The sequence below is a fragment of the Lissotriton helveticus genome, chromosome 3_1 (genome assembly GCF_964261635.1).
Source record: "Lissotriton helveticus chromosome 3_1, aLisHel1.1, whole genome shotgun sequence".
NCBI classification, from domain to species: Eukaryota; Metazoa; Chordata; class Amphibia; order Caudata; family Salamandridae; genus Lissotriton; species Lissotriton helveticus.
This window is the reverse complement of record NC_136061.1, coordinates 878,317,720-878,340,186: the sequence shown is the minus strand read 5'-3', so window position 1 is coordinate 878,340,186 and position 22,467 is coordinate 878,317,720. Positions and strand designations below refer to the sequence as shown.

At 45.2% G+C, this 22,467-nt stretch overlaps 1 protein-coding gene across 2 annotated transcripts in view; it reads left to right on the top strand.

Moving 5' to 3' along the window:
• The window catches only part of MEAF6 (MYST/Esa1 associated factor 6), a 147,353-nt gene that overhangs the window by 76,806 nt on the left and 48,080 nt on the right, over positions 1 to 22,467 (top strand). For both annotated transcript variants that reach the window (XM_078681214.1, XM_078681215.1), the window contains exon 5: positions 4,130 to 4,316. In XM_078681214.1, the coding sequence (XP_078537340.1) occupies positions 4,130 to 4,316 (187 nt within the window). The remainder of the gene's footprint in view (positions 1 to 4,129; positions 4,317 to 22,467) is intronic.

The window sequence follows — 22,467 nt, the reverse complement described above, 5'->3', positions numbered from 1 at the left end:
GAGTGGACCATTTGATCGATGACAACTGTTTTAATTGTTCTATAGTCGAGCTGATCCAAGATCTGTACATGGAAAAAAGAGAATTTTTTTAATGCAGTTGATGAAGAATGTTTCATATTAAGCATATTGGTCTGGCTGCGGTTTAAAAGCCACCCACTCACTAATCTACATTGTGCGTATTGCACATATCTGCTGTAGGAAGCTGGCTCTCTATTTAGTGTTCCAAAACGAGGTACACTGTGCTGAGAGTCAAGGCAACTCCTATTGGTTTACAGAGGCACAAGTAACAAACCCAAATGCTTTTTTTTGTGGTAGTGTGGACGAGCAGTTTAGGCTTGTCAGAGGGTAGTGCTAAGCATTTGTTGTACTCACAGAGGCAATAAATGAGGCACGCACTCCAGAATAAAACCAAGATCAATTTAGAAAAATAGCGCATATATTTTTATTATTGATTTCAACACCAAGAATTTCGGTATCACATAAGTACTTTGCAAGATATGATTTTTACAGGTAAGTAAAATGTTCACTTAAATACGTCTTTACGCAGCAATGCTTTCCTATGGGTAAAAAGGCATATACTGCATACAGTTACTTGCAGTAGGTTTCTGGGGGTCCCCTTCTTGACTTGAGGTGGCAGGGGGCCAAGCTCCAAAGAACCACCAGCAGATAGTCTTTCGCTGCCCTGGAGCGTCCGGGGACCCTCACAAACCAAGCCCCCGTTTGGAGCTCCCAAACTTGTTCCCAAGCCTCCTATTGTAGCCTGTTTCTAGCTGCCCCCCTCCTCCCCAACTTTTGGTGCAGTGTGCAAAGCTACACACCCGACCAGCACTGAGGTGTGCCTCTGGATTCAGTCTGCAGGTGGTGGCGTCGTCTAGTCCAGGAGGGGTCAGCTAATGCTGGACTTGAGGTCAGGATCGCTGGCCACCTGGACATGAGCCAGAGGCGTCGGGTGCGGAGTGGGCAGGACTCGCAGATCCGGAGGGCACCAGATTCCTTTGTGTAGGTTTCTTGAGGACAGATCCATTGTCCTCTGGAGTCTCTGGTCTTTGTCGAACAGCAGGAGTCTACCTTGGGGTCTGGAAGTGTCCATAAAGCTGGAAACAGGCCAGCATTGTTGGGGCCAAGTCGGTAGTCGTTTTTCGGCTTTGCTGCACTAGATCGTCTTCTCCCTTTTTGAATCGAACCTAGCGGCATGCACTGCTCGCTTTGCCAGACGGATGCTGTATTAGAGTATGCAGTGGAAGCCCCGCCCACTCCACCCATATTTGTCATTAGTTTTTGTCAGTGACCTTCCTAAATGCAGGTTTCTGATTCGGAAATAGGCTTGTTAGTCCTGCCTTGGTACCGCCTTGTCTCCATTTGTTCCTTACCGTAAGGACTGGACCTTTTATTTGGCTTGCTACACGGTTTGCATTATAAAGGGACGAGCACTATTTTGTTTATTTAAAGCGATGGGGACAATGGCGGCCGATTTTCTAATACAGTGCTATGCGCTCTAACTTGTGTGCTGAGCACTGCGTCCGCTTCAGAGACACAGGGCTCAGTTTACTTTTTTTTTCTTTTTAAACCTTGATGAGCGCGGTGCCCGCTTAAGGGACACAGCGCTTTTTTATTTTGTAAAACTTTAATACTGAGTGCAGTGCCTGCTTTAGGGACACTGTGCTCCTCTTTTTTTGTCGTTATTTTGCCTGCTTAAAACAAGCATTTGCAATGCAATAGGTCTCACATTTACGCGGGTTTAAGCTATTGGCTTTGTAAATGACAATGCCTTTTATTTATGTTTTGAAAATCAAAACCGAAATAAAAGGCATTGTTATTTACAGTGCAAATAGCTCAAACATACGTAAATGCGAGACCTATTGCAATGCAAATGCTTGTTCTCCCTTCTTCTTAGGGCGGCCGGAACTAGTTTCCAGGTCTGGGGGAGCCACCTAAATACTAAACTTAGGGGCGTTGTAAGGGAGTTTCAGATTGGGCCTATAGGCACCTTACCTAGTGTGACTACACCCTCAATTATGCCACCCTTCTGTGGGAGGGGGCATAGTCCTAGCCCTGATTGAAGGGGTCTCCCTATCTTCAAGGTGGCAGGGACTGAAAGATGTTTCACTTTGCCTCCCCCACCTTAGCGGTGGAGTAAGCAGAGAGGGCACACCTCCTATTCTAACTAGGTTTTCCTGCCCAAAGTGGGAGTGTAAACCTTGGGGCTGTCATCTGCTGCTAGCAGCAGAGGATGGGTGTCACCTTGCAAAAGCGTCAGGCCGTTGAGGCTTCTCTCTCGACCTCTGTGCCCATCCTGGGTGGGGCAGCAAGGGAAAGGCTTCCGAGAGACAGGAGCCATTAGAATTAGAGTGCCCGCTCTGTATCTGTGCAGCTGTCAGTCCCAGGCTCAGCCATCAAGACCCCCACCTGTACCACTGAAGCACAGGCCATTTTCAAAGTGAAGGGACGGCCTGAATATTGTGTGCTAGTGAGCGAGATAACTCACTTTCTCCTTTCTCATCCGGGGGTGGCAGGAAGGGGAGCCATGCACCTGCTTCTGAGATCATTGAGCATCGCAGCTGAGCCAGACAGGTTTACCGCCCCCTCCACCGCCTATAATAAGGATCCTAGGGAGGAAACAATGGGGCCTGACGCTTTGTACAGATGGGATTACACATATGACTGGGGAACAGCCACCCTCCTGTCTGCTGCTGGAAGTGGAAAGAGGAATTCCCACATTTCGTCCTAGGACTTAACCTGGAGGAGAGGTGCCAGTGCACACAGTAGCCTGGTAAGAAAAAGAAGTCTGTCCTTCACTTTCTCACCTCTTGCTGCCTGGTGCTGCCATGCTTGTTTTCCTGCAGCATGCGTGTCATTCACTTCTGATTCAACATGCAGTTCATAAGGAGGGGCGTAGCTTAAGGATGACTGAATACAGTTGCCCAACACAAAGTTGGTCGGGGTGCAGGAGGTTGTATGTAGTAAATACAAGGATCAGGGCAGAGATTTCACATGGGGTTTTGTTTTAAGTATACTTGAAATCACAGGGGTCGCCACACCGATTCCGTGAAACAACGGGAGGGGGCTGGAAGGCGGGCAGCATGGGAGGGAGGGGCTAAAGGCAACACAGACAGCGGGAGTAATTAACAACAGGGGAGAGAATGGCGGAATCGGCCTTAACGTAAAGCTGCTTCCTGGGATTCCAGCGCCTACCCTTAACATAATGATCGGATGTAGAGAGAGGCCGGAGCTCGGGAGGTGGGGGGAGCTGTAGCTATGACATAAGCGCAGAGGGAGCGAGCATTTGCAGATGTAAAGAGCAGCTGTTTAGAAAAAGAGTGCGCAAACACTACAGAAAGCATCTCCAGTGAAAGGATATCGTACTAGGCCTATCCTCCAGCGGGAGAGCAAGACACAAAAAGGTTGGACATATACCCACAAGAAACCATAGAGAAGAAAGCTTTTCGGTAGGACATTTTAACCAGTCGACAGTGAGGACATGCCAAAGCCCATAGAAGTAAATACAATACGCCTCGCAGCGCATGCATGCTGCTAGGCTCAACCTAAAAATAGGGTGTTTGCCCCACCAACCCCCAAAAAAGAAAAGAATATGTTTAGTAAATCAATTAAACTTTGTATGGGTTTTACTTATCTTCTAATACCATACGTGGCTGCATGGAAAAGTCATGCATTGTTTTGCCATACATCCCAGCAGTGGCTCATTTCACAGTAAAGAGAGGTATGGGTCTCTCAATAGGACGGATGATCCTCCACAACTTTGGCAGGTCGACTACAAGGTCCAAATGACCTGTGTCATCATGTCTCATTTCTGCTAACATTCCCACACTTGCTTGTGCCTTAGGGAGTTGATAACCACCACCACTGTTCATTAATGACTACCATGTACCTTTCCTCTTTCTGTTGCTCAATGGCGTTTGCAAATGAAAATTACATTATATTTTATTGATTGAAGTTTAGATGTGTAACCGAGCATGTCAGCCTCTATGTTCTGTTTTGCATATTGTATGTAAGTACAATGTTGATAAAACATTTCTGACATTGTTTATGAAAGACCTGAACATTTTTGCCTTGGGTACAATGACAGGTTAAAAATGTAATAATTTAGGTGCAATATCTTTTTGATCCCCAGAACCTGGAAGCGGAACTGAAAGTGATAATTCACCAGACTTTCAGAACCAAGAAAATGAGCCAAGCCATGAGGAAACAGAAGATGTGGAAGCCTCAGTGCAAGGGGTGAAACCTCAGAAAGCTGCCGCCTCTGCCTCTTCAGGAAGCCATCACAGCCACAAGAAACGGAAAAATAAAAACCGACACAGGTATGTGTTGGGAATTATATATATGGTGTGATTGATTTGTCTCATGCTGTAGAGGCCAAAAAAGTGTCATTGTGCTTGGAAAAGTTCACACTACTTGCCCTTCCATAATCAACCTATCAAATAGTTGTCATTGATTGGTGTAGGAAAAATATATAAAAATCATAAGAAAAAACAAATTGAATTTGCATATATTTTCTTACAGATCACTCATAAACCCTCTAAAATACTATAGCAAATCATTACTTTCTCCAGATTACAAATGAGTGTGCTGGATTATTTAAATGTTTTTAACCATGCATGTTTAACCGCATGCGCGCTAGCGGTTTTCCCGCTGCGCGCTGCGTTTTTAAATTTACCGCGTTACATGACGAGCTCAGCTCGTCATCAGCGCACGGCACGTTACGCTCATGACGAGCTGAGCTCGTCATCAGCCCCGAAAGGGTTAAGCAATCACGAGTATCTTTTACGGACTCAAAATTTGGACAGAAAAACATGATCTTAGACCCAACCGCACAGAGCTTACAGATGCTATTGGATATGGTGCATTGTTCCAGTTTTCCTTTTTGATTTTCATGTGAAGTACTTTAGTATGTAGGTATTAAAAAAAACTTTGCAACATTGTGATAATTTAAAAACAAGATTACTGTCTGCAAAGTGTTTGGAGAGGCGGGAGAACATGCTAGGCATAGGTGAGGGATTAATTGGCAATGTTGCAGATGACCTTCAAGGCTCTGGTGTCTTTTCTGGAAACCCCTGGAAATGTTGTGCCAGAATCTAGTATGAGTGGTGTAGGCCTTGGAGCTGATACCTTTCAGACCCTTATCTAGATTAACTGTCTGGCTGGACAGGCTTAATCAAATAACCTACCTTACAGAGTGTCAAGGAATGGTACTTTTCCTAAGGGGACACAAATGATCACATAACGAAGAGTAGGAGGAGCTATATCTTTATAAACATTGCAAAGTGAATTAAGACGCTTGTTAATGACGGTAGTTAAATTAACTTGCTTCTCAACATTAACCTCACTGGACAAATTGCCTAGACAAGGGTATTCTTTTATTGTCTATTATTTTTTTGGTAACAGAATCTCACATTGTTGGAGAGTTCATCCGAAAGCTGTTAATTTAATTTCTACTTATATGTAATTGTTCTAACTGACATAATTTAGAGCCTTGTTCAAATGGATTTAGGCATATTCTTCTCAGTTCACATTCTCATTTTGCAAGGGAGATGCTAAAAGACAGTAAGAAACAGCAGTCATTGTTTCTCCCTACATTGATGTAATCTTTGTCAAGGACATGTAGACTTGCTCCTTATTGTCCTAGGCGCCCAACGTCCTAGAGGCATAGACCAGACCATTGACGACGAGCTGTCTGAATGATGTATAAACCACATTGAGATATTTGACTTTACAAGCACATGATATCGAGCTGATCCCTATTAGCTTTCAAGCTTGGCTTCTGGGTACTTGAAGTCTGATTCTCCAATCAGAGACCTGCTGTCGAATTAGTTTCCAGTGAGGCTCTCGCCAACTTTGCCTACAGCCCAGTTTACCACTCCTTCCATCACCATTCTGCAGACTTTGGTTAATCCTTCATCTCCATGTCCTCCACACCAGCTCCTTCAAGCAGACTGTTAGTTCCTCTTCTGCCATTAGCCCATTTCAAGGGGTCTGTCGCAGGCCGGGAGATCTCACTGGCGACATGTGATAAGCACAGGTCGCCTTGCTTATCAAGAAGATGTTCTTAGAGAAGATCTCATATTCTTAGGTGTTACCCCTCTTTCAGATGATGAGCTCCACACAGTTTCTTCTTCACACTCCTCCATTACAAGATATTCCTCGTGTTTGTCAGACCCTCCTCGGCTAGAATATCTCCAGTTGGTGATAATAACCCCTTTCGTGAAATCCTAGTCAGGGGATCGGCTAAGCTAAATATTTCTGTGTCTACACTATGAACCTTTTCTTAGTTCCTTCCTTCGCAAAAACTGCTCCAACTCCACTTTTAAAATAGTAGAGACAACCAGCAGTGCCCCCAGACAAGGACAGAAAATGATTGTACTCAGTAGGATGCAAAGAAGGTGTCACGTCTGTTAATTCATTGAAGGCACCCAGTTCAATTCTCTTACTATGTGCAGGAGGCTGGCTCTTTATATGATATACCAATTATTGTTTATATCTTGTAAAGAGTCCAGAGATTTCCTCAGATGTGTACAGGGCTCAGTGTAAACCCAAAGTGCTCTATTTGTGGTAGTGTGGTCGAGCAACCGTAGGCCTAACAGAGGAGCGCAAGACATTTGTTATACACACGGTGACCTATAAATGGCACCTAACTCAAAAAGGAGATCCACACCAATTTTATAAAAATAAGCTTCTTCCAAGGTTTCTTTTACAAACCAAGATGTATGTTAAAAGTTAAGTAAGTTTTTCAATAAAATTCTATCCCTTTAAAAAGTGGACACTTTCAGTTCAGCAATGTTAACCTATGGGAGAAAAACAAGAATGCAGTTTTGAAGGCAAGTACACGACTTACAAATCCAGTTTTCAGTGTTTCAGATCAACACCAAGCAAGATTCAAACTAGTACAAAGAGTGCACCGCCAGCGGCACCGGGGCGGCCGGGTGCAGAGGTCACATTTAGGGTCTGACCCCTAATGTTAACCAATGGAGACGGGGGGTGATCGAAGTTGTGCTGCGCACAGGTAAGTAAAGCAGTGTCAGGGATGAATCTCTGGGAGTTAAGGTAAGCACGGGGCGCGCAAGGCAGCATCAAATTTAAACCCTCAGCGGCACAGGGGCAGCCGGGTGCAGAGTGCCAACACCGCGTCGGGCACCCAATGCAAATCAATAGGGGGGGAGATCGGTTTTGGAGAAGGGCTGCAGGATCAGGCCAGGAGGCGGAACAAAGAAAACCCACAGCAGCCCAGGTAAGTTCAGATGCTAGGGGACATAGGGACACCATTGGTCAAGCTCCCCAAGGCCCATGGGATTCAGGTGCAGGTGGGTACTTTTGCCTCGGGAAAAGAGTAGGTTGTGGTCGGGGATAGTTTTCGGATTGAGGCTGCAGCAGGGGTCCGCCCACGGTGGACTCTGGCTCAGAATCACTGGGGAACCTTCGTAGTAACGGTGGGCCACCTGGACTGGGTGCAGAGGTGGGTCTGGAGGCAGTTTTGCAGTTCCTTAGGGCAGATCTCTACAGTTTTAAAGTTGGTTTCTTCTTGGACATGTCTGCTGTCCACTGGAGTTCCCTGATCTTTATAGAAGGCAGGCAGTCCTCCCAAGTTTTTGAAGGTCACTGGGTCTGCAGGACGAGTCGTCTTTTGTAGCAGGGGCAAAAATGCAGTGGACAGGCCGTCAGGGCTGGCGCCAAGTCGGTCACTGTTCCGTCTTTTTTTCTGGTCCGCCTCTTTGGCGTCCAGGCTTCGTAGGTTGTCAGGAATATTATTTCAGGGCCTGGGTCTAAATTTAGGGGTGTTGAAGGTGAGTGACTGGTAGGGACCAATAGTTTCCTTACCTTGGGTGTCGACACTCTCTATTATCCCACTCTTCTGTGGGAGGGGGCATAGACCTAGCCCTGATTGGATAAGTCCCACCATCTTCAAGATGGTGGGCACTAAAAATGTGCTTCACTTCTCCTCCAGCACCTGAGGGGTGGAGTTGGCAAAGGGGGGGACACATCTCCTATTCGCACCCAATTTTCCTGCCAAAAATGGGGGTTTGAACTGCAGGCTGCCATCTGTTCCTAGCAGCAGAGGCTGGGCTTGCATTTCTATTGAAGCTTCCCCCTTGAGCACTGTCTCTGCCTGGGGAGGAGGTGTGACCACCTCCACTTGGGATGGTCTTTTGTTTCTGGCCGCAAAGGCAAGGGCTCTCGACTCAGGGGCCAGAAACATGGTGGCAGGTCTGATGGTCGCAGGCTGCATAAAGCCAGTCCGAGACCACAACAGGGTTGGTAGATTTTCAGGAGGGCACCTCTGAGGTGCCCTCTGAGTACACGTTTTAATGAACCCAATACTTGCATCAGTGTAGGTTTATTAAGAGGAGTTGTTTGGTACCAAACATTCCTGGGTTCAGTGAAGCCTTCATGGTGCTTGGGAACTCGAGGTGTCGAGTTTCCAGCCCATGTACTCTTTATGGCTTCAATATTAGGAATAGACTTAAATATTGTAGGGGCATATCTACCCATGCAGATATGCGCACACCAGAGATATAGTGCACCCTGCCTTAGGTAGTGCTGCTGCTGTGACATTGGCACCAAGACATGCAGGCTGCAGTTGCATTTAGCATGGCCTTGGTGAGGGGCCTTCAGGGGACCCTGTTCAGTCCCAGTGCCCTAGGTACCAGGGTACTATTTACTAAGGACTTACAGGGGTTCTGATGTTCTGCCAATTGTGGTACAGTTTTAGGGCTGCAGCTCTGGGACAGGGGACCTGGTTGTCAAGGGCACTGTGCACTTTCAATCGAAACCACATCATGTTCCAGGCAAAAAGTGGGGAGCTAACCATGTCAAAAGAAGCCCTATCTCGCACTAAGGGATATGAGCAATCTGCCTGGGACTGTATAGAGATGTTTGGGTGATGCTTCATGAAAAAGGCCTGGACTGGCATATCTGTGGCATTAGAAACTTTTGGAATACATAAGGATCTCACATGTGAAAGGATAAAAGAATGAGTAACATTAACATTTTTGGAGTACATTGAATAAATCACATTGATCGTGGATTAATGTGTGGTATCTATGTGATGAATCATGGATTATGCTGTGAGTCTAGCAATGGAGTGTTACCTTGCTCCAGTTCTGATGTGTTCATAAGCACATGGTACCTTGGCAGATCATGCTTCCAGGCTGCACCCGAAAGTTAAAACTATGGACACAATTCTACAGTGAAATATTTGGAAGAAACAGGTGTGCACTTGATCGCTTCCTTCAGTTATGAGAATGACTTTGCCAAACACATCGATGAGAGAACTTTGTACTCTAATTAAATCATTAATGTTGCTGCGGATTCGTCCAATTTAGTGTCGGATTGCACTAACCGTATGCACAGGATCCAAAGGAAACAATACAATTTTTCCTCTCACCACGCCTACCAATGACCACATACACAGGCTTAGGAAGGCCAGTGGTAGAATAGGGGTAGGCAACAAGAGAGAAAGCAGAAACACGGGGCTCTACACCTCTACCTCATCAGTTTCTTTGCTCAATAAGGTCTGCAGGATGTAGTGGATCTGTACCAGACAAATGGAGATCTTCAACAACCAATTACTGAGAGCACCAAGTGTAACAATGATTGTGAACTCTATACCTTAGCAAAATCACTGCATAACCAGCTACCTATACTTCGATTTGAATAGGTAATTCCTAAAAAGGAACCATATGAAACCTAAAGATCTTGAACTAACACCCCCCACCACCCCCCATTTTTGAATAATTAGCTCAAGCTTCATCACTATATGCTCCCTTGTGGAAGAAGTTATACTTCCTACTTGATTTCTATAGAGCTGCAAAATAACCAGTATCATTAATATGCAGTTATCCCCAACTCTTAAGTTTGAATGTGCATACTAGATTTCTAATACATTGCACGACATTCATATATACATATACATATGCATTATAGTCTACTATAAAATCCTTTTCTGTTTCTTCAGAGTAGCCTTAATAATACTTACAACCCCCAGTCTTAGGAGCCCAGATACACATTAAAAACAAAGTTCAAAGTCTGTTAATGTGACTTTCAGGATACTTCTCTGAATTCTTAATGCCCATCAGATCTCTCCCTAGGAACATTAATTCTCGACATGGAAAATCTGAGTTTCATGTAGTGAGGTACAGGCTGTATCAACCTTGTATCACAATTGCTTAGCAAAGGACGCAGCAAACCAAAAGTGAAGTTATACCTGATAATCCAAGATAGCCTCCTCTATCTAGAGCATGCAAGTATTTGGGGCCTGCTGGGATTCATAGTTCATTGCCAACATAGTGCAGTACAATCAGTGACCATATTCAGTGATGTTTGAAGGCGATTCCTTCACTTACATAACCTACTGCAAGTGGATTTGGAGTATCACTTCCTGGCACACAGGCACTCTGTCCAGTAGTTCTAGCCCCTCTACCTGACATTTAGGTGCACACGGATATTGCCATGGGTTAGCAGTGAGAAGATCCTCCTGGCTCTGTCTGAGCGATCTGAAACGTGAAGCTCAACAAAACTTCCTCAACCTTCCTTTCAGTACTCCTATCTGGGTCCCATGTAGAGAAAATGCATAAGGTGAATCAAAAAATAGAAACCTTGGGAGCTGTTTGATTGGAAAAGAGGGAAGATTACGAAAGCATCACTACAGAGAGCGAGACTGTCCTCATTCCCCACACAGGTTTCAAACTCCTCACTGGCCTCCACAACGATATTAGCAAAATGTGAACCTGGGGGGCAGTGAAGAGACAAAGATGGTCACCAACCATGTGTGGTTCCATTGAAACTTCCCATCTGTTATTCCTTCTGGTAGGGGGACGTATCATGAAATATCTGCGACAAAAGATTACATCAGTGAGATGCGTGCTTAGTATTGTGCAAAAGTTTCATTTTAAAGCCCGTCCATCTGCAACCCACCCTGAAAAGAACACATGATTTCCACCAGGGACAACTAGAGCTGGAGGTAAACATCTTGTTACAAAACGAAAAGGTCCCCAATTCACAGAAATGAAACCGAATTTATTTTTGCTACTTTTGATTTGAGAAAAGAGACTCACGTGCAAATGCAGTCTCATTCTCAACTTCAAATTAGCCCACAATTGTCTAAGGAAATTGAAATTCAGGATGCTCTCTTTCCACCGGATCCACCCTCAACTACATTAAGGAGTCTAAATATGTGATGTAGATCTTCCGAACACATATTTTCAGATCTCAATTGCAGCTAAACAGTGAAAATTCCTGTGGTTTCTCAAGAGCAGAGGCCATTTATAATACAAGGTCCTTCCTTTTGCAAAAGTCACCTCTTGGAACTGCATGATAGTGGTGGTAGCACATTTGAGAAGAATGGGGATTTTAGTTTATCTGTATGTGGATTATTGGCTGATAACAGCTCCTCCTTCTCAACAAGCTAATTTTGAGGTGACTGTGACCATGCTCCAGTACTGAGGTTTACAAGTCACTCATACCAGGTCAATCCCGATTCCAGTTGAATCCATTCATTGCCTGTTGGCTGTGCTAGACAACTAATGCTCAAAGGAAGTCATTCAGATGAAAGACTGTCTTCTATCCACCTTAATTGTCTGACTCATCACTTTCTGAAACACCCAATAGCCAGACAAGTCTCCTCTCTTCTAAGTGAAATGGCTTCATGTATATTCCCGGTTCCTAACACCAGCATGCACATGAGACGCCTCAACATGTCGCAAGGGCCTGTGGTCCCAATTCTCAGATAAATGAGAAGACACGGTGAAGCGCACTCTTACGGCTATCCAGTCATCCTGAGGTTGGTGCAATCCAATCAGTCGCTTGAAAGGAGTTCCTCTCCACCAGTATTTTCCTGTTGAAATAATAGTGACAGATGCTTTGGTGTTGGATCTTCTGAAGCTTCAAGGCATGTGGCCTCAGAGAGAGAGAAATTCCCTATTACAGGAATCTTTTGGAACTCACAGCAGCTCATGTTGTTCCAATGTCTTTTTTTTCCTTGACAAGACATGCACCATACTTGTTCAAACGGAGTGCACAGCCACTAGTCATCAAATCTGGAGTTTTTCACTGGAGGCCCAGGCAGTGTGGAAATGGCTAATGGTTAGGACTCACACATTTAATCTCTTGAGGAAAGTAAAGTGCAGAATTAAATGTTGTCAGCAGACTTTGTCAAAACTATGAATGGGTTGTAAATGACGAGGTCTAAAGAGAAAAAGCGTCTTCCAGTCTGGAGACTTCATGTAAGGATGTTTTAACCAAAGTTTTTGGCATAGTATGTGATAAATTTGCACTTGGTTTCTTTTACTTAAGCCATCCACGTATGTGGCCTTTTCATGGTGTTCTTGTGTTCTTAATGACTCTAGCTCTTTTAAAGCTTTGACAGGCATCACTGTAGGCATTTCAGAAGTTGCAAGACTATTCTGTGTTGGCACTCTGCACCTGGCTGCGCCTGTGCCACTCAGGGTGTAAGTTTTGTGCTGCCTTTGGGCTTCCCCATACTTACCTTTACTCTCGTAGATTGTTCCCTGACACTGCTTTAGTTACCTGTGAGCAGCACAACTTCGATCACCCCCAGCCTCCACATCTTTTACCAAAAACCTGAACATTACGTTGTGCTTGTGAACAAGAACAGGCTCTTTTAAAATGTTGAAAAGAAAACCATTGTGTACGAGAGCACTTGTGTTGGCTCATTTCTGTTGTCTCTAGCACCTGTAATATTCTTGTCCTTTTCTTATCTTTTCCCTATTGTAATTCTTTGTCTGACTTTAAGGGGTGCAAATGTATCTGGAAAAAGTTCTACATGACTATCGGTGTACTTCATGGTCTCCATTGGGTACATTCACATTGTAGATTCAGGTCTGCTCTGAAAAAGTGAGGGCATCCTCTTGGGGGCGTTCAGTATACCCAGTCACTGGAGATCACCTTTTGGTAACACAAACCAATTGTGGAACACAGGACCCAGGTCCTCAAAGGCCGAAGGTAGTGGTAGGCGAAGGATTGGTTGTCTCCATTTCAAGCCCCCCTTACTGCTGTTTAAAAAGGCCTTTCCAGCCTATCAATGGAGGAGTAGATTTTCTGGAGCCTAATTCTGATATTCTAGGGATTAATATACTAGCGCTCAAAAATCTCTAAACAATGGAACCTATTCTCTGTTCTCTAATAGCGTGGCGGAATGGTGGTATCCAAACTATGGTGCTTTGCCACATTGTAGTCGATAGGTCTTGCCGAAATACACTTCAGCAATCTATGTACCCTTCGGAGTACATTGGCCTGCTTTTTGGCCAAGTCAATGCTCTTAAGGGAACCATGCTCTAAAAAGCTTTTGTTGTTTGTGTATTTTGTATGTTAGCGGGATCACAAAACAATTAACATTTTGAAAATATTGGTTCGAGGCATATGGGCTGCAGATGGTACATTTATGAATAGATCGCCATCTGGTGTTGGGCTCGGATGATTGCACTTTGTTTTTCTTCTGGAGAAGTCTTTGTCGTCATAGGTGACTCCTCCTCTCGGTGTTAGTGCGCATGGGCATCGGCTCCATCCTTAGATTGTTTTTTTCCGCCATCGGGTTCGGATGAGGATCGAAGCGCTCCGGACCGACTTCAACAAAGAAGGTTATAACCGGCGCGTATTCCTTTCCAAATCGACGGTATCGTTATCGAACGCGACTTCACTCCATACCGACGCGGTTCGAAGGACGACGACTACGAGAAACTCGACGTAGTCCAGCCCGGGGTCCATGGAAAGGACTCCATTCAAAAAATGTCCAACGTGTGGTGCTAAGTTCCCACACAAGGACCTACACGAGGTGTGCAACCTCTGCTTGTCCCCTGAACACGAATCCAGGGACTGTGAGGCCTGTGCAGCGTTCTCGTCAAAATCGACGATTAGAAACCGTCGAGCCCGAAGACACGAGGTATCGAGAATGCAGTCACAAGCAATCCCGGAGCTGTTCGAGGACCAGCACCCAGAAGAGGAAGAAGAAGAGGCCGACGAGGCGGGGTCAGAAGCGGACGAGTCCGACGTCGAGGAAATCGACGTCCAACAAACCGTGAGTGACGACGTCCCTTTACCGAAAAACAGACCCCGCACGGTGTCGACCCCGCCCTCGAGCCCGGTCAGACAACCGAAAAAAGTTTCCAACGCCCCGCCTTCGAGCCCGGCAACGAAACAGAAACCGAAACACTCGGTCCCACATCATAGTGGTTCCGGTTCCGATAAACCGACCACATCGACACCGAAGCACCAGGTCAAGGAAAGCTCGAAGTCGAAGCAGTCCATGTCGACACCGAAGCACGCTTCGGCGCCGAAAACACCCCCGACACCGGGGACATCTTCGATACCGAAGAAGTCGGATCCGAACAAAACTTCGGCACCGAAAATACAAATGGACAGTTCAAAGAAAAAACACCTTTCGGAACCGAAAACTGCGGTACCGACACAGGAACACGGAACGGATCCTAAACAAAAGACTTTGTTTATTGACCCAAAGACTGGCAAGGTAGCCACAGAACTACCTAAAAAGAGGAAACATGAACATTTGGACGACAAGGCTCATCCAAAGAAGAGAACAATGGGGACGAATACAACTCCTCCCCCTTCTCCCAAACCTCACACACCATCTTCACCTCTTCCTCACAATAGGCCAGATATCCCTCCCACACGTCCATCTACACCTACAACAGATGGAGAGAGTGACACAGGGGAGGGGGGACACCCTGGGGATGATGAGGACACAATCCCAGAGGAGGCAGACCCATGGGAAGAGTATAATGTGGGATCAGGTAATGATACCGACCTTGAGTCATATCCCTCAAAACCTTCACCTCCTGATGACAATACTGGGTTTGCACAACTCATTACTAGAGCAGCAACATTTCATAAGGTAGACCTACATACAGAACCTCTAGTACAGGACTTCTTATTAGAAACACTACCTACTGCACAAAGAACATCAGGAACGCTACCAATGCTAAAGGGCCTTCTCAGTCATACATCAGAGATATTCAAAGACCCAGTGAGGGCTAGGGTATTGAACCCAAGAATTGATAAAAAATATAGGGCAGCTCCAAAAGACCCAATATACATTAAGGGACAAATTCCTCTAGACTCACTAGTGGTCACAAACGCTCGCAAGAGAGCAAACTCTTTATCTACAGGAGAAGCTCCACCTCCTGACAAAGAGTCCAAACTAATAGATGCCTCTGGCAAGAGAGTAGCATCTCAAGCGGCAAACAGTTGGCGCATAGCTAATACGCAAGCACTACTTGCAAGGTATGACAGAGCGCATTATGATGAGTTAGAAACACTCATCAAACATCTCCCTAAAGAACATCAAAAGAAAGCAGATCAACTTATACAAGAAGGGAAGTTAATTACTAACACTTCAATAAAGTGCGCCCTAGACGCGGCAGAAACTGCGGCAAGGTCGACAAACACAAGCATCATGTTAAGGAGACATGCATGGCTCAGAGTATCAGGGTTCAAACAAGAGGTACAAACATCGTTACTGAACCAACCTTTTGATGGGAAAACACTTTTCGGCACAGGGACAGATGAGGCCCTAGAAAAGATGAAAAAGGATACAGAAACGGCTAAATCAATGGGAGCATTGCAACAGCCGACACAAAGAGGTTCCTTTCGTAGATCCACCTATAGAGGAGGATCCAAAAGTACAGGCACAAACCAACAGCAAACCTCTTTTACACCTACATCACCCAGAGGTAATTCTAGAGGTGGATACAGGGGTAACAACAACAAGGGTAGAGGTCGCGGAAACAACAACAACCGCAACTCTCCAACCCCAAAACAGTGACTTCATAGAGCTTCCCCCAGACCATATAACACCGGTAGGGGGACGCCTATCACAGTTCCTACCTGTCTGGGGAAACATCACATCAGACAAGTGGGTAAGACAAATTATCCAACATGGTTATTGCCTAGAACTCACAGCTACCCCACCAAACATCCCCCCCAAACAGCGTCCAATGAAACAAGATCACCTGACACTATTAAAACAGGAAGTAATATCACTGCTAGAAAAGCATGCCATAGAGAAGGTTCCACAGCACCAACAGGGAACAGGAGTATACTCCCTATACTTCCTAATCCCCAAAAAGGACGGGTCTCTAAGGCCAATACTGGACCTAAGACCTCTCAACGCATACATAAATTCGGAACATTTCCACATGGTCACGCTCCAACAAGTACTTCCTTTACTGAAGAAAGGGGACTTTCTTTCTACACTGGATCTAAAAGACGCTTACTTTCATATCCCTATTCACAAAGCCCACAGGAAATACCTCAGGTTTGTGGTAGAAGGACAACATTATCAGTTCAAAGTCCTTCCATTTGGTGTCACGACGGCACCAAGGGTGTTCACAAAATGCCTGGCAGTGGTAGCAGCTCACCTAAGAAGACAACAAATTCATGTCTTCCCATACTTGGACGACTGGCTAATAAAAGCCAGGTCGCAAGAGGAGTGTCTGCAACACACACAAAAGACAATTCAGCTACTACACCAGCTAGGGTTCACGGTGAACTACACAAAGTCACACCTACAACCAAACAAGGTTCAACAATATCTGGGGGCTACTATAGACACAGAAAAAGCCAAAGTGTACCCCAACCCAGTCAGGGTCCAAGCAATGCTTACAATCATTCAGAGATTTCAGCCACAACACTCACTAACAGCAAGAATGTTCATGCAGCTATTAGGCATGATGTCATCCTGCATACTGCTAATACCATATGCAAAACTACAAATGCGTCCGCTACAAGAATGCTTAGCGACACAGTGGAATCAGGCTCAAGGGCAGATTACGGATCTGGTGTTGGTAGACGACCGCACACACCGCTCTCTGAAGTGGTGGAACAGAACAAACATTACCAAGGGGCGGTCGTTCCTAGAGCCAATTCCACAGGTGACAATAACAGCAGACGCATCGCTCACCGGATGGGGAGCACATATGGACAAGTACACAGTACAAGGAAGGTGGAGTGTGCAGGAAAGAACACTACACATCAACTACCTAGAACTACTGGCAGTGTTTCTAGCATTGAAAGCCTTTCAAATACATGTTATCCACAAAGCAGTCCTGATCAGAACAGACAACATGACAGCAATGTATTATATTCAAAAACAGGGGGGGACGCACTCTCTCCAATTATCCAGACTAGCGCAGGAAATTTGGAGATGGGCCATTCCTCAAAACATCTATCTGTTAGCCGAACACCTACCAGGAGTTCAAAACCAGATAGCAGACATCTTAAGCAGACAGTCGGAACAAATACACGAATGGGAACTGCACCAACAAATACTGCAGCCATTCTTCCAAAGATGGGGACAACCAGAGATAGACCTATTTGCCACTCATCAGAACGCAAAATGCCAAAGCTTCGCGTCCAGGTACCCACATCACCTGTCGCAGGGCAATGCGTTATGGATAAATTGGTCCAACAAATTTGCATACGTTTTTCCCCCTCTCCCACTAATCCCATTAGTGGTCAGGAAACTGCAACAACATTCAATGACCATGATACTAGTAGCACCCACGTGGGCAAGACAGCCGTGGTTCACCACGCTCTTGCAACTCTCACAAGTGCCACATCAAAAGCTACGAATTCTACCCATGCACCTTACACAGAACCATGGAGAAATAATGCACCCAGATCCAACTCAGTTGAACTTAGCGATCTGGCTCCTGAAATCCTAGAATTTGGGTACTTAGATCTCCCCCCAAATTGCATGGAAATAATTAAACAAGCGAGACGTCCAACCACCAGAGTATGCTATGCAGCTAAGTGGAAGAGGTTTGCTATACACTGTACTAACAACAATATCAACCCTCTAGACGTATCAACAAGGGAGATTATTTGCTACTTATTACACTTACAGCAATGTAATCTAGCGTACACATCTATCAGAGTACATCTAGCAGCTATAGCAGCATACCTGCAAAACAGGCAGCGCACATCACTGTTCAGAGTACCAGCGATAAAAGCATTCATGGAAGGTCTTAAAAGAGTCATTCCACCAAGATTACCACCTTCCCCAGTCTGGAACCTCAACGTAGTACTCACCAGACTAATGGGGCCACCCTTCGAACCTATGCATAGGTGCGAAATACAATTCCTTACATGGAAGGTGGCATTCCTTATAGCTATTACCTCACTCAGAAGAGTAAGCGAATTACAGGCATTAACAATACAAGAACCATTCCTACAGTTACACCAGAATAAAGTGGTTCTTAGAACAAACCCAAAGTTCTTGCCTAAGGTAATTTCAGCATTCCACATCAATCAGCCAGTGGAATTACCAGTCTTCTTTCCAAAGCCACAGACGGTGGCAGAAAGGGCTCTACATACACTAGATGTTAAAAGAGCCATTTTGTACTACATAGAAAGAACACAAGACTTCAGGAAAACTAAACAACTATTTGTAGCATTTTCCCCAACACATAAGGGCAATCCTATCTCTAAAGCAGGCATCGCAAGATGGATTGTAAGATGTATACAAATATGTTACATTAAAGCAAAGAGAACATTAACTGTTCCTCCTAGAGCTCATTCCACAAGAAAACTAGGAGCATCTATGGCATTCTTAGGGAACATTCCCCTAGATGACATATGTAGAGCAGCAACTTGGTCTACACCACATACATTCACAAAGCACTACTGTGTTGATGTACAGGCTGCACAACAAGCCAGAGTGGGCCAAGCTGTATTAAAAACTCTATTTCAGACAGTTGCGACAGACACTGGTGACCACCGCTAGGGAGGTAAATGCTGTACAATCTATTCATAAATGTACCATCTGCAGCCCATATGCCTCGAACGGAATATGCTACTTACCAGTATGCATCTGTTCTTGGCATAGAGGGCTGCAGAGTGGTACATGCCCTCCCTGCCTCCCCGGAAACCTGTGTCTGTCCCAACATTATCTTATTTAGATACATTTACATGGGCATATCTTTATGTACTATACTACACTACTCCATCTAACCCTACTATGGCAAAACAATCTAAGGATGGAGCCGATGCCCATGCGCACTAACACCGAGAGGAGGAGTCACCTATGACGACAAAGACTTCTCCAGAAGAAAAACAAAGTGCAATCATCCGAGCCCAACACCAGATGGCGATCTATTCATAAATGTACCACTCTGCAGCCCTCTATGCCAAGAACAGATGCATACTGGTAAGTAGCATATTCCTTTTTTTTTTTTTGTTAATTTCATAAACAGGTGGAATTAGGGGGACTCTTGTTTAGAGCAAAAGATAATTTTTATTGTGGTATAGCCTGACACTTAATCCAACACAATGACATTCTAAGGGTCTCCAAATTGAAATGTAATGCTCTGCATGCTTCCCATGCACAACTAGTGCTTCTCTCTAACACACAGCCATGATTTCAGTTTGTCTTCATCATGATTTAAGTTTTCGATGTGTCCCACTATGAAATGCCAAGAACAAATACACCATGATATGGCGCAAAAACAATGACGGAGAGTATCCTTGCTTTTTTTATACCTAACAAGATTTCCTTCTTAAGCATGGAGAGCCAAATGAAAAGTTTGAAATTGTAAACTTTGTTGACTACATTCTGCATCCAAGAATCCTCCTGAATCATTTTCTGGCAGATGCATCAAAGTTATGTTTTGCGAGTCCTTAATAGCTAATTTTAAGGAATCGCTATTAAAGACTCGCAAAACGGGATGCATGTAGGAATCGCAATGTTATTAGCGATTCCTAAAAATTCCTTATTTGCGATTCGGTAATAGCTAATTGCTAATAAGGAATGGCATTCCCATTCATTCCTATGGGCCTAAAGGCCCATAGGAATGAATGGGAAAGCCATTCCTTATTAGCGATTAGCTATTACCGAATCGCTAATGTTCCGCTATTTCAAGGGTGCCAGGGTGTCCAAAGGACACCCTGTTGCACCCCTGAAATGGACCTGTGCACAAATGTTACACACACACATATGCCCTAAGGGCATGTGTGTGCGCAAGATGTAACTTTGAAAAATGCACAAAAGTGCATTTTTCATAGTTTTAGCAAATTACCACGAAGTTCAACTTCATGGTAATTTGCTCCCCCTATTAGCAAATTCGCTATTTTTTGGGGTTTCATGCATTGCATTTAAGGAATCTCATTTTGGGATTCCTTAAATGCAAGAGCAATTTAAGGAATCACTATTTAGAGATTCCTTAAATTGCGATTTCTGCATTTGGGATGATGCATCCCAAATGCAAAAATACCGGGAGCAAACTGCCAGATTCTGAGAATCTGCCCGTTTGCTCCCGGTATTTACTTTGATGCATCTGCCAGTTAGTCTGCTAAGAAGAAAGCTGTGAACCCTGCCACTGACAAGGCGTGACTGCTTTCAGAAGGGAATGATGTTTGAAACAAGATGACTTCTTTCTGGCGGAAATTGAGTGCTGTTGTCTGTTCCTGAACTAAAAGGTAGCAAAGAATTTTGAATGATGTTAGCTATGTTAGCATACCAATCTTGAAGGGCTGGGGGAAAGCGTTGAAATGTTCTTAGGTCTATGATACCTTCTGGTTAGCACGGAGTAAGTACTTTATCCATGGTTGGAAATAACCGTTCTTTAATGCCATATGGGAGATCAGGGGCCTTTAACTGAGTGAAGAGGACTTCATCTGTGCCTACTGCCCCTTCATAATAGTAGACGAGCATATGGCAACTGTTTCATTTCCGACTATTTTCTACCTCCAACTTAGTTAACAGAAACTGTAATACCCCTGTTGGACTTAGCCCTTTTTGCAGGGTCATCCCTGAAGTTTTTGCCTACCTCCTGTATTGTTTCTGACCTCTTTTTGTTGATTTGAGGACTTTGGGTACTATGCCACTGCTGATCAGTGTCAAAGTGCAAGTGCTCGCTGTATAAAGTGTTATGGTAATTAGTTGTCCATAACTGGCATGTTTGTCTTACTACTAAAGTCCCTAGTAAAGTGCACTGTGTGCCAGGGCTGGTAATGCAGATGCTACTAGTGGGCCTGCAGCACTAATTGTGCCACCCACACAAGCAGTTTGCTAACTGCCATGTTGTCCTGACAAGTGCACCCACTTGCCAGGCCTTACAGTTCCCTTTTTATGCACATCAGACACCCCTATGGTATGCCCAAGGTGGCCCCTGGGCAGGGTGCAGTGTATGTGAAAGGTAGGACATGTACTGAGGTGTGTACCATGTCCTGACAGTGAAATACTCTCCATTTCGTTTTTCACTGTTGCCATGCCATCTTGCCCATAGGAATGGGGAAGGCGGTGTAATATGTTTCCAGTCTCTCTTCCTCTAGGCCTAAGATAGAGAGTTGAGGTTTAGTGCCTGAACTCACAATTTAATAACCCATCTTTTTGTGAAGGGGGTTTTTGCATTGTGTGTTTAGAAACCACACTTTTAGAAGTGGCTGGTTTCTTTGTTCTAACAATTCTGTGTCTCTCTGCCTGGTTGTGGATTGACTGTCTGGATTTGAATGTGACAGGCTCTGGGGAATGTCTTGACCCAGGGGAGGAGGTGAGACAGCAACAGGCTAAACTGCATCTGGAGTGTTGGGGGGGGGGGGGAGAGTAACCCCTGGAGGTGAAGAGGCCTGGGCTGCTGCCATAAAACAATGGCTCCATCTCCTGCTGAGTGATTGAGGATCCAGACCCCCACTATCAAAGGAAGACGGTGTCACCAGCAGGGAGACACCCAGAACTGGTTTGGACAGGGGTCAGTGCCCCCTGAATACAAATACTTCAAAGACTTTTCGGGGTATAACTTGGAGAGCTGAAACCCCTGAACAGTGGAATGATCAAGATTGAAACTACTTCGTGGTCAAGAGGAACCTCTGCCAAGGAAGAACAGCTGAAGAGAAAGACTGACTCTTGCTGTGTGTTCTGGGGTTGGCCTGCAGTTTGCTGATTTAACTAAGGAGAGGCTAAGGGACTTAGCTGTGTGCTGTGTCCCCCCTGCTTGAAAGGACTTTGCTGTTTGCTGTGTCCTGAAGTAACTTGTCCCCCAAAGGCCTGAGGAGAGATGGCTCCCTGTTGTGGAAACTCAGGAACACAGAAGTTCCCAAGTGAGTCTCAGCGACGCTGTGTGCGTGTGCTTTTTGCTGCCTGAGACCTTGGTAAGAACTGCCCCGTGATCGTATGCACCCGGAGTCCAAGTGAGTCTCAGCGACATTTTGTGCGTGTGATTCGTGCAGCCTGAGACTTTCGTGAGGATTGCCCTATGATTGTGTGCCCCTGAAGCTCAAGTGAGTCTCAGCGATGCTGTGTGTGTGTGTGTGCCCTGTTGCAGCCTGAAACCTTCGTGAGAAATTGCCACGTGACTGTAGTGTCCCGGAGCCGTCTTGTTCTCTGTTTCGATCAACAGCGTGACCAGAAGTGCTGCGATCGTTATTGCCATCGACCCGGACCGGCATCCCCAGAGGAGCTGTGAGAATTCACCGCCGCTGGCCCGAGCC